The 12806-nt window shown below is 33.6% G+C and overlaps 1 protein-coding gene across 9 annotated transcripts in view; it reads right to left on the bottom strand.

The window, feature by feature from the left end:
* LOC118199700 (CUGBP Elav-like family member 2) overlaps positions 1-12806 on the bottom strand; it is an 807763-nt gene that overhangs the window by 137965 nt on the left and 656992 nt on the right. For all 9 annotated transcript variants that reach the window (XM_085807858.1, XM_085807857.1, XM_085807855.1 and 6 more), the window contains one exon: positions 12664-12743. In XM_085807858.1, coding sequence (XP_085663984.1) covers positions 12664-12743 — 80 coding nt within the window. The remainder of the gene's footprint in view (positions 1-12663; positions 12744-12806) is intronic.

The following is a 12806-nucleotide window of genomic DNA, read 5'->3' as shown; positions in this document are numbered from 1 at the left end:
TTTCTGAAATTAGATCTTCACAATCATTAGAGTTGGAGAAAAATATTCACTCTTAAAAAAATGTTGCAGAAAAAATGGACTTGGTATTTAGATAAATAAATGAGATGAAGACAATGTAAACGAACAAATAACCTGCACAATGAAAACAAATAATATCACCGATGAAGTTCATAATTTACAATTGCTAGTGATTAACCACTACGTTATATAATGATAGATTGGTGATTTTAAAGAGTGAGAAAAATATTAGATTTGCTCTCTTTGCCAAATTGAAGAAGAATATCTATTTTAAAAGTAGTGATTTTTTTTTTTTTTTTTTTTTGTATTTTTATTTCCAGATGACATGTGTATCGAATCCAAAGATAATTTATAAATATAAAAATCCATATTTCAACTTTCAGCTGTTTTTTTCTAATTTAAACCGGAGATTAACTTCTCCATTTTCTAGTGGCGAAACTTACTTTCTAGCAGCAAGTTTGTTTCTCTTTAAAAATTTTCGCGTTGCTTCTAGCGACAAATATTAAATAGATTATGATCCGACAATAATATTTATTAAAAGTGTCGATAGATGGCGCTGCCTGGACATGCTTAACGGTAATTCTAGATAAAAATGTAAGAGCAGTATGTAAGGTTATACTTAACCTTTTTTAAGATGCAAAGAGAGTACTGCTTTGGGAAAACAAGGTTAGTGAAATCATAGAAGAATTATACCGTAATGAATAATCTTGAACAGTTTCAAACAGAAATAATACCACAGCAGCTGGAATGTGTGAAAGCATACTTTTAGTCTGAACATTCTTTACAGAGGATAATAATAATGCATAAGCATGAAACTATCTGTATAGCGCCAGTCTTATGCATAAATACGTTTAATTATATAATATATATATATTATACAAGTTATTTTAAATATAAAGAAATATTTTAAAAATCTTTCTAAGATTAAACAATAACATTCTCTTGTTCCAGTTTCTATGAAAGAAGAAAATACCACTTACTTTTTTCCGAAAGCTTTTTATACATAAAAAATACACCTAACCAAGGTACGAACTGTTTCAGTCCTTCAGTGTGAAAGTAGAAAAATGGACTAAAGTGTCAGAAGATTTAATTTGAATTTGGTTGCTACTTGCATTTAAGCAAGTTTATTCTTTGCGAAGAAAGTTCGCGGATTATGTTGTCGACATCAAATGTGTTGATCTGAAGGATTTACGTTACAGTTATTATATGCTTAAATTCCGGTAACTGGTTTGTTATTTTTCTGCATTTTCTGCAAAAGAATGAGCGAAGTTATTTCTTCTAAAAAGTCATCAATTTCACAACAACGTATTTAACTAAACAACAGGCGATATCCTCAATAACACACGCTGCAACGTTAAGTTTGTAAAAGCATAAACTGTCTGCTCATATAGCTGAAAAAATTTCACTTTAATAGAATTTTATTTATTTTGATTCTCATACAGAATGTGCAGTTTATTGAAAAATAAAGTGAAAGGAATAAAACAGTCGTGTTTACTCAAATTAAATTTACCCACTCAAGCTAAAACGCGAAATTTCAAACGCATTTAAAAATGGGAATACAATGAATTTCGAATACGACTTAGAAAGCGTGAAAAAGATAAATTATTTAAAATTTCGATTTATCAAAGATTGCGTTATTTCAAACCCGCACATAGATATAAAGGTAAAAAACTGACGGTGAAAAAGTCTGAAAGTATTAGAACAAACGCCATCAGTTTATGAAAAACACAGTCAAAGCCTAACACTTAAAGTAAACAAAGACGTAATGGAAAGAAAATATTTTAAGAGCACGTTAATTATCTTTGAAAGGAAATCGGGAACAAAAGAACGAGAAATATTTACTTTAGGTACTATTGTTGCGCTCAGGTTTTCAATTAATTTCTGAAGTTCAATTTCATCATTTCTAATCTGATCATCCAAACAATCAACATATACAATAGATGAGAGCTTCGGTATTCTTCCGATTTTTTTCCGTCAAGAGTCAATTAACAAAATTGAGAGCACTAATATCAAAACCACATATTGTGTCCTTTGTCTAAATTATCGAGAAAAATCAGAAATTTGGAAATAAAGATATAATAATAGCTAAAAGAAATCATAAGCACTCTTGTAATTTAATTAATTGTTTTAATGCGTATAAATAGAAAAAAGTCATTAAATTAATAATATGAGCAATAAAAAACTGATTTTACAAAAATAATATACTTGTTCCCATGTACTCCCCCTTTTTTTCGAAAATTAGACCCACCTTGGCTATATATGTGTTGTAAAATTTGATAGGAGCTTATAAACAAGTATTTTGATAAAAGAAATTGCAGAACGAGAGGAAGAAGTTTATACAGAACTATTAAACTGTTTAAATACTAAATAAACTACTTATGTGATTACTTTATATATATAAACTGCTTAATTTTCCGCTAATTATAGTAGACACGTATAGCTAAGTGATTTCAGTTTAGACCTTCATCTATTGCCACTGGTATGCAAGAAAACAAATAGTTAACAATGTATAATTGACAAATCCTTGCACATTTGCCAACTGTACTGTATTTTTTCAATCAAATTTTGATGGAAAAGGGATGGAAGCCTAAGATTCACTTCCTTGGGAATTAACGTAAGATAAAATAAATATTCAATTACATTTACATTTCTTAAAATGCTTCCTAAAATGTAAAAACGGTAATTAGAACTCTAGGAGCTTTTATTTTCGAGAAAATTCGATATTTATTTAAGGAGAATAAATCGAAACTTCGTAATTTATAATATATCAAATTAAAAATGAAGTTCAGAGTATTTCATTGCATTTTTTAGGTTAAACATTAGAATTCAAGGAAAGCTAACCCTACATATTTCAATTTTACATCTGTCCAGCCAAATGAAAGCTTTTTACAAGATGCTAACATACGCTTTTGAATAACTATGAATTTTGTTATATTATTCATCTAGAAAAAGTCAAAATACTATCCTTCAGTGCGAAAATAAGTAATTAGGCCTTCACTTACTACTGATATGACACAGTCCTAAATTCAGTATTCCCCTATGTCACTTCTCAGTAAGCAAATCTGTAGTGTTCCTACAAAAATCCCCATACAGATGAGACAACTGTTTTTACATATTAGTGACACAGAATGCAAATATGTGGCTTTAAGGTTGCAAGACATGCTTTAGACAAAAATCAAGTTACAAGGTATACCAGAATCTCTTTGCCCAGACAATAGATAAGGGAATTTTGCTGCAGGTTTCGAATATTTTATTAAAATTTGTCTTATTATTTAATGTAATATTATAGCAATTAGTTTTAATTTTTCACTTAAATTATATTAGTGTAAATCAGTATGCTTAAGTCTTTTCTATAATAAATCAATATGTTAAAAATAAAAGCTAGAATCACACTATAAAATGGAATTTAATCTTATATTCATATGAAATACAACTTGAGAACATCTAACGGCATCTACCACAAATAACTCCTTTTTATATTTCCCCATATAGTAGGAGTTTTTTATAAATAAGAAGAGACCATCATACTGAAATCCTTTCCTAAATGATCCTCTGAGATCACTGAACATTACTAAGTTCAATCCTTTCATATAGCAGCTAATTTTAATGCTTCCCCTGCCAAAATTCAGTGTACACCTCATTGGTTTAATGTCTTAGTCTCATCTAAAACTCTGCATTTTGGGTAGCAGATCTTTTTTTTGTTACGGTAATGAAGAGCTTTCTAGTTTATTAACAGATACAAAGAAAAGAAATTGATTGAACCTTGTGCAAGTCATAGCAGGATATATGTTTTGAAAACATACCATCCATACTTATTCAAAGATTTTACAAGACTATGAATCCGAGATAAAAATTATTAATTTTAATTTCCCATTCCATATTCAGGAGAGAGCTTTAATACTATATGAGAAATTAATCAGACTGCCTTTAACACAATTACGGATAAATTGTGATATCTCTAAATCTAGAAGACTGAAGACTAAGGATGGATTTTTCCAAAGTTTTAAACCTGAAATCAAACTACTATCTCCTGGATGTTCCCACAGAGAAAACTATTGAAACGAACAAGTTCTATCCACCTAAGATCTATTATAATTGAATGCTATTTGACATATTGTAAGACAAAGTCATCATCAATCGATGGTGAACTAAAAGCAGCTGCTATACATGCAATTTAATACAGGTACCCGAGGAATAATTGGCTTCACATATATACTCATGGATAAAAAATAATCGACAAAGTTGGAGCTGGTGTGTATTCAGAGGTTTTTGCATTCTATTCTTCTCTTGGTCCATTTCGGACTACTTTTAATGAAGAAATTGAGGCAATTAGATTTGCAACTGTACAAATCATTGTTAGAACAATCCAACTCAAAAATATTGTTATTTTTTCACACTCCCTTTCAGCCATTCAAGCGATTTCTGCACGTAATGTCGCGAAATCACATAATGTCTAAGTTATTGAATCTCTTGCAGAACTGTTTGTCTCCTAGCCTCAAAAGAGATGACTGTTGTCTTACAGTCGGATCTGGGCTCACGTTGGAATAACTGATAATGAATGGGCTGATAAACTAGCTAAAGAGGGAACTGAAATTTTAAAATCAAATAATAGAGGGGTGCCATTTACATCAGTTAAAAGAATAGTAAAAAATGGTATGAGGAAAAATTTTGCAGTTAAACTACTTGAAAAAATCAAGAATAAAAAGTGGAGGATTTCGATCTGTAATACCCTAGACTCTCCTTGGTCCATCGCAGCAGCGGAGTCTTGTTTGGAGACCGGACATGATTGTCTTGCTAAACATCTGCACCGCATTGGTATATATGATAGTTCCTTGCGTAATTTGTGCAACTAGAATTTTGAGATGGACAGAGATCATTCGCTAAAATGTTCCTCGTTGAAGGAAGAAAACTTATATTGTCGATATTGGCGGATTAGAAAGTCGATGCAGTGGACATCCAGAGACCACTTTCTTTAATGTTAAATGTAGTCACATGTTAATCCAGTTTCCACTTTAGGTTTAGTTATTGTTTTTGGAATGATGTTAATTACTGTTTTGTCTTTTTGTAATGCTATTTTTGTATTTGTTTTCATGCTCCACTCTCATGAATGAAACATACTTGTACATGGGGGCAAATCATATGTAATCAAGTGTCTTAGCAATAAAATAAAACTTTCCCATTTCGTTAAATAATGCATAGAGTGACCTCGTGAAATGCTCATTAGAAATAAGAATATGAAGGAATAATCACTCATCATTACCCGTTGCTTCTACTCAGAAAAATGTGAATCTTATTTAAATATTTTTAATACTATTTCTTCCATTTTACGTAAAATACACGAATAATACATGAAATTACTTTTTCAGACGTTCTCTAGCCGTCAGAGCATTATGGGTTTGGCCTTAAAATTTTAAAGTTCATCAAAATGTCATGAATAAATGGTATTTTCTTGATTATAATTAAAAAAGGACTGTTTCATTTTGTACCTTGATTATTTTCTTCTAATATACATCCAATTGGAAATCGGGTACATTAAAAGTTGGCAGAAATTTTCATGTGTAATGAATAAGAAAGCCAACCTTCAGTATGGTATTTTACGTCCATAACGCTGAGAGAGATAGAAACACAAATACAAAGAAACTGTCAATATGACATAAAACTTAAGCGCTTTATTTGTTATTCAGAGAAATGTAAAGCATTCACATGTATCATAAAATACTTCATATATACAGAAATTAGCAGTTCCTTCAAAAATTCTGAGTAAGTTTACATGAGCCACAGTACAAATTCATATCACTGGTTTACTCCTTTAAAACATTAATCACAAATTGTTTTGCTTCGAGATCAGAATCTCAGGCATTTTCTCCTTAAAAACTGGCTACTTAGGAATAGCATTTACATGTGGTAGAATAATTACGAATGATGAACAATAGTGCTTCGTCTCGGATTTCGTTCCCGGCAAACGGGTTGATTGCACGAAATGCTTCCCATATGCAACTTGAAAATGAGTCAGTTCCTCTAAAAAGTGCTTCACGAAGGCATACCTCTGCTAAAGTGCTTTGGCATAATTAATTAACGTACTCGATTATTTCGATTGTGATATAAGGTATTTCTCCCGCCTTCTTAGCATGCCTTCGGGGTGTAATTAGAAGCACACTCGGCGCGTATTCGAGAGGTCGTGGTTCAAGTCCCGGCGAGAACACTTCACATTTTCCATGTTTCCAACTTTGAAATAACCTAATGACTCTACAGTGGCACCCAAACTTAAAAAAAATCGTGGTGGATGATGATTCGCCACCACCAGAATTTGGTGATTGGGTTCCCTAATCCCCAATAGCCCTTTAAAAGGGGAATTATATAAGGTATTTCTCTCGCCTTCTTAGCATGCCTTCGTAGTGTAATTGGAAGCACACGCGGCCGCGTATTTGAGAGGTCATGGTTAGAGTGCCGGAGAGAACACATTTTCCACGTTTCCAACTTTGAATTAACTTAATGACCCTACAGTGGTGCCTGAAGTAAATAAACAAGTGGTGCATGATAATTTTCCACCACCAGGATTTGGCGATTGGGTCCACTAGTCCCAAATCACCTTTTAAAATGGGGAGTATATAAGGTATTTCTTTCGCCTTCTTAGCATGCCTTCGTGGTGTAATTCGAAGCATACTGGGCGGATATTCGAGAGGTTCGCGGTTCGAGTCCCGGCGAAGGCACTAGACATTTTTCATCGCTATTGCTTTAAAAAAAAAATCTAATATCTCTAGAGTAAAAGTTCAGGATTATTTCTAAGTATCCTTGGTTTATATGGATTTAGGTTCCAATATCAAGTCTTAATTAAGACATACGTTAACAAAAAGTTAAATAATCTGTAAACAATCCATTACACAACAAAAACATAATAACTGCGTAACTGGAAAACTGCACGCAATTTTATTGCTTACGTTTGTTTTGCTTATCAACAACTAGAGTTTTCCTTTGCACAATATTGAATAGCTTCATAATTAATATCGAGATAATAGCCATGAAGCTTCTTCAACTGTGAAAAACGGAACTTATGTCGGAAATGCATGCCAGTTGATGATTTTGGTCTCATGTGTTACACCACCAGCTTATGTGAAATTATGCGGTTCGAGATTGCTCTTCCTTCTTCTGTTGAAGTTAGGTTAGGTTATTAGATCATGGCAAAGCACTCGAGGGCAACTGATTGTTCGTTCATCTGTTTCGTCTGGGGAATGGATTAGATTGGATTGTTTAGATTATGCCAATGCACGTGAAGACTATCTGCCTAAGAGGCGGACGCCTTTCGTGGAGAGATTTTCAGGGAAAACTGGTTGGTATTCACGTTAAGCAGGGGAAAAAGATGAAAATCTTTATGCAATCAGCCTGTTAGCGAGGATTTGAACCACGGTCGAATTACCAATGTTCAGCGATTTTAGTGCTCGGTCGCTGGTGGGCCCTTCTTCTGCTAAAAGCTACTGAATTGACTGCTTAAAATAATTAATGTGATATCAGCTGATTCAGTAACGGAGTGAGCCTAGTTTTTCCCTACACAGGCCCGCGCCAAGCCTAATGGGCGCCGTCGTGCAAATGTCTAGCGAGCGCCTTTATGCAGTGACGATATTAAAGGGAAATTGCTTATGGTTAACACTTAAAATGAAGCATTATTAACATAATAATATAAAAAACCAAAAAAATTACATTTTATCTTTTAATTTGTCTAAATATGCAAACATTTTGTTTTTTTTAAAACCCAGAAGCTTTGTAAATGTATAGTGTCCGTGCCGCATGGGGGAACTCTAAATATGCGGCTAACCGAAAGTCCTCTCGAGAGGTTAGTGGTAGGGGAACAGGGGTACGAGACGGTCGGACCTGTCCTTCCCAGAGTGCTCTTCATCAAAATCGGGGGCGAAACTGAGCTAAATCGCAGTGTCACCTGCAAGGTGCTCAAGGCTGTTGCAAATGACAGGCGTATCTTGAGCTCCTTGCCATGAGGAATTTCGTGGGCTTGAGCTGACTGTACGTCAGACAAGTCAGCATTAGTCAACAAGAACATGTTATACAAGAGAAGCGAAATAATATACTAAACGTGTTGGATACCAAATATATGGCTGAACATTAGTTATTACTTTAAAATTAAAAACAATTTAATATACATACCTAATAAGTTTGCACTGAGTAAATTGCTGTTCGCAGCGCAATTTACGACAAGGTTCAAACTGTGATTACCAAGAGCACAAAAGATGCACTAGGGCTGATATTTAGGAATATATCCAAAATTCTTTTCTACACACCGCTATGTTGTCGACAACGATGTAGCTTAGAGTTTCAACCGGCGATGCTACATTTCCTCCAGAAGTGTGCAAAAACTGCAGTTCATGCATAAGAGCTATACTATTTACTTTATCAGTTTGATTTTTATTAGTTAATGCTTTTTGCAGTTTTCGACATAAGTTGAGCTGACCTTGTAAATATATATGTGAACGAAAATACGCGATGCCAATGCGTATGTAAGGGTAAACGTCGGTGCCGTAGACACGTTCGACAAATTGCTTAATCCTTATTTTGTGTCTACTTTTGCAACCGTAGTAATTTTTGCACCATTTATCTTTTTTCTGATTTTTTTTTGTGATTGCTTGCTTTTATTGTTATTCTAATTAGAAAAATGTAAGTGCAGTTACATATTATGTTAAATTTAGGTTAGCTTTTTAATTCAGAAAAGCGATGATTTGAGCATAGTTACTCGAAATTACTTTATAATACTTATTTTCAACTTTTATTTTAATTCCACTTTTTCTGTTTTGATTTTTCCTCAGATGTAGAAAGAAAAACAGGAAAAACTATCTGGGTATCAGAATTTAATGAAGAAAACGAAAGGAAGAGGAAGACTTAACCAAAATTTTAAAATTACTCAGTTTTTGAAAAGCCCAGAGAATGCCCAAGCTGACGCCACTAGCACTAGTTGTCCATCAACGTGTTAGCTACCATTGAAATTATCAAAAGAACCTAATAATCAGAAAGAATTAAAGTGTTTTCACCTGGAAATTATCTTTAACTTCGATATAATACGATACTTCGATTCGAAACTTCGATAACAGCCGTCCGAAAAAACAAAAGAAATACTAGTGAAATCTACAATTTCTGCAGTAGATATGCATTTGCCTGTGCTTGATGATTTCGGACTATGCCCAGGTGCATTATTGAAATCCCAAGTTCAAGCCTTAATAGAAAATGGTCTTGGGTATTATGAAAAACCTGGTTTCCAATTTCAGTTTTCCAAAAGACAAAAATGGGCGTAAATGTTTTTAGATGTACTTTTGTCAAATCTTGCCAAACAACGGAAAACTTAAAAGCGATTGGTTGCTAAATTGTGCTGAAAATAATTCTGTTTATTGTTTCTGTTGCAAAATTTTTAACAGTTTCAGCGACGTAAAACTGTGTAGTTTTGAATTTAACGACTGGAACCACTTAAATGAACACTTAAAACTTCATGAAAAAAATAAAACTCATTTCCGGAATCTGCATCTTTGGTCCGATTTCTTAAAACGATTAAAGAATAAACCTGTTGATTCAGAATTTCAAAATTTATTAAAAAAAGTGACTAAGCATTGGTGCGATGTTATTGAAAGAATTATTTATGCCCTTCAGTTTCTAGCCAAACAAAACTTAGCCTTCCTTGGTTCCAGTAACGAATTATTCGAAAGAAATAATAATTTTTAAAGCGTATAGGAATGATCACAAAATCTGACGCTATCATGTCTGTATATACTAATAAAATTAAAACTAAAAAAAATATGCCTCATTAATTTGGAAATAAAATTCAAAATGAAACAATTAGCTTATCAGGGAAAAATATAAAGCAAAGTATTTTAAATAAGGTCAAACATGTAAAGTACTTTTTTATTTTACTTGATTGTGCCTCTGATGTGATTTCCATCAAGAGCAGATATCAATTTGTATGCGGTATAATAATTTAGAAAATACAGACATGAGTATTGAAGAAAGGTTTTAGTATTTTGGTGTTACAACACATACGGCCGGTGACGGACGAACAATATTCTCATTAAAGACTTTAGAAGAAAATGGTTTAGATATTAGTAATTTACGCGGCCAAGAATACAACAATGGTTCAAACATGGGAGGTAAGCAGTTTTTGAGTAATTATGCTGATATCGTTGCTTTTCCGATTAAAAACGTTAACCTAAGTTTAACATAATATGTAACTGCACTTACCTTTTGTATGCAGAATAACAGAAACAACAAGTAATTAGAAAATATAAATGTTGCACAAATTACTACGATTGCAACAGTAGACACAAAATAAGGATAAAGCAATTTGTCGAATGCGTCTACACTTACATACGCATCGGCATCAAGTATTTTCACGTTCAAATAAGACAGAAGAGAACAGCAGAGACGAACTCCTGCCCTGGTTATAACTTTCCGTCAAATAAGACAGTGTGTTAGGAGGAAGGGACACTTAGACCTGGCAGGCTCGAGGCTGCCTTAACACAGTTAAACGTCCCAGTCCCTAGAGGAGCGGCCATCAACAGGGGGCCCCCAATTACGGACAGCAGAACGAAGTTCCTTAAACACTGTTAGACAGACCGAACCACCAATCCGGCCTGCTAACATTACTTCATGCTATATAGACATCGGCTTTAGGCGCGCCCAGGCAGAAACCAGGAAAGAATATGAATATGGAGTTTTGAGGCTCTAGTCGCGCACTGGATACCTCAAGCACTTTAAAGGCTCGCTGAATTCGTCTACACCGATAGGGTGTTTTGCCCCGGACTACCATCAATATCTGACTATATAGCTCCACCACAAACGATGGAACGGACAAAACAGTACCATATGGTCCCTGCCGAGCCTGAAACAGCCATTGCCAGCGATGACTCCAGTCCTGTGGAAACTCATTTTAAACACTCGTGGCCGAGACTGCCTAGGTACTGATCCTAATGAGTAGCTTCCCAGGTTTTACCTGAGTCGAACCCCCGAAGGGCGTTCAAATGCGACAGGAGGCAGGAGACCACTGGGTGAGCAGCTGTGCCGCCATGCAGAATTTTAGCTTTATTGCTCACTCAGTGGGACAATGTTTATTTAAATTTTATAATCTATACAATATATGAAATTTGGATATATACATTATATCACTCTACATAAATATATGTAGAGTGATATAATGTGATATAATTAATAAAGTTATGAAAAAAATTTGATATATATATACATAAAAATTAATTAAATCTAATTTGAAAGTTCTTTAATAGCTGCGGAAATGAATGTAGAGATTTTATAAGTGTTTATAAACAGTTTATAGGAATCTGAATTCATCAAGATATTAAGTATATAAGTTCAAAGTTCTTAGAAGCTTATATAGTTATTTAAAAGCCATAAAAGTTCACAGGCTCCTTTTTGATATCTTGAGTATCAATAAGACAAGACAAAAACACTTTCAAATAAGACCAGAATTTTCTTGTTCAGAGAGGCAGCGAGATGGAACTGCTTGTTTTAATGATCGCCCAGCGCCTTTTTGACCCTGCACCTATTGTCGGCGCGGGCCTGTCCCTACATAAACTTTACTAAAACGGAAGCTGCATTTCCAGACCTGTGTATATTGAAATTTACAGCAGTGAAACATAATTTGAGATATTCCTTGTCTGAGTGGGAGTCAATATGAACTGCAAGGTAGGTATTTAAAAAAAAAAAAAAAAAAAAAAAAAAAAAAAAATATTAAGCTCTCTCAAGCAAGATGTCCAATTTTTAATTTTTTTCATCAGTCGCTGATTTTTTTATTATGATGATGAAAGTTATACTGCTAGATTTGTTACTTAATTCGTTCGAAAAGAGATTCAATTGTTGCGTTCCTGTTAAATTTTAAAGAGGCTAAAGAACCCCGGAGAAAGAAAGTGTATGGGAGAGGCAGGGAGGACTTAAAGTTGATTACCGGCCGAAAGTGGAAAGAATGAAATAAGAATTTCCACAATCTTCAAAGATCCAGAAGAATAAGAATTTTATTGCAAATGAAACATCAAAGTTGAAGTCTATTTTCACCCTGCTTTTGCTTCCGTAGAAAATGCAGCAAATGTAACAGCAAATTGAAAATGACTGCAGCTTTAAACGACTTTCATAGAAGAAGGAAAAATGATATCGCAGAAATAAACATCTACGGGAAACTAACAGAAAGAAAATACAGAATGTCATTCAATGGGAAGACTGAGAATATAGAGAAAGAAATGATAAAAAAAAAACGTTGCTTACCTGCATGAGAATTTTCGTTAGCATAATAAGTATAAAAAAACAAGGTGAACAAAATATTATTCAATCAACAGGAGATATACACAAGGAAAAAAAATAAAAATTAATATCTTGTTTATTTTTCTTTACTCTTCACTTTTGGCACCGTGCTCCTTAGAACGTAGCAGTTATTAGCACGTTTAAGGAAGTTGCTTTTTTAATTTTTAAGTTTCATTTGGCTTATTTATTCTAGCAAATATGCATATATGTACATGCACAAGCTAAGAGTAGAGAATTCAGAATCGAAAGTACGACTGTGTGAAGAATTCATTGCAAAGGATTAATTACGCATTGCGCTGAAAATAATTTAAACATAAAAAATATTTTTGAATTCTATGAATTTCTACTCACCTCCATTGTTTGTGAATGGTTCATGGATTTTATAGCATTGATGGCACATTGCCTGGTGGCGTAGGTTACAAAAGCACAACCTGCAAGGGAAAAAATGAGTTATTGTCTCCAACTCATACAGATATTGTACATATCACTTTATA

The sequence above is a fragment of the Stegodyphus dumicola genome, chromosome X1 (assembly GCF_044657685.1).
Source record: "Stegodyphus dumicola isolate Sdum_Otavi_A_Nest chromosome X1, ASM4465768v1".
Classification (NCBI taxonomy): Eukaryota; Metazoa; Arthropoda; class Arachnida; order Araneae; family Eresidae; genus Stegodyphus; species Stegodyphus dumicola.
This window is presented reverse-complemented; position numbering and strand designations above follow the sequence as displayed.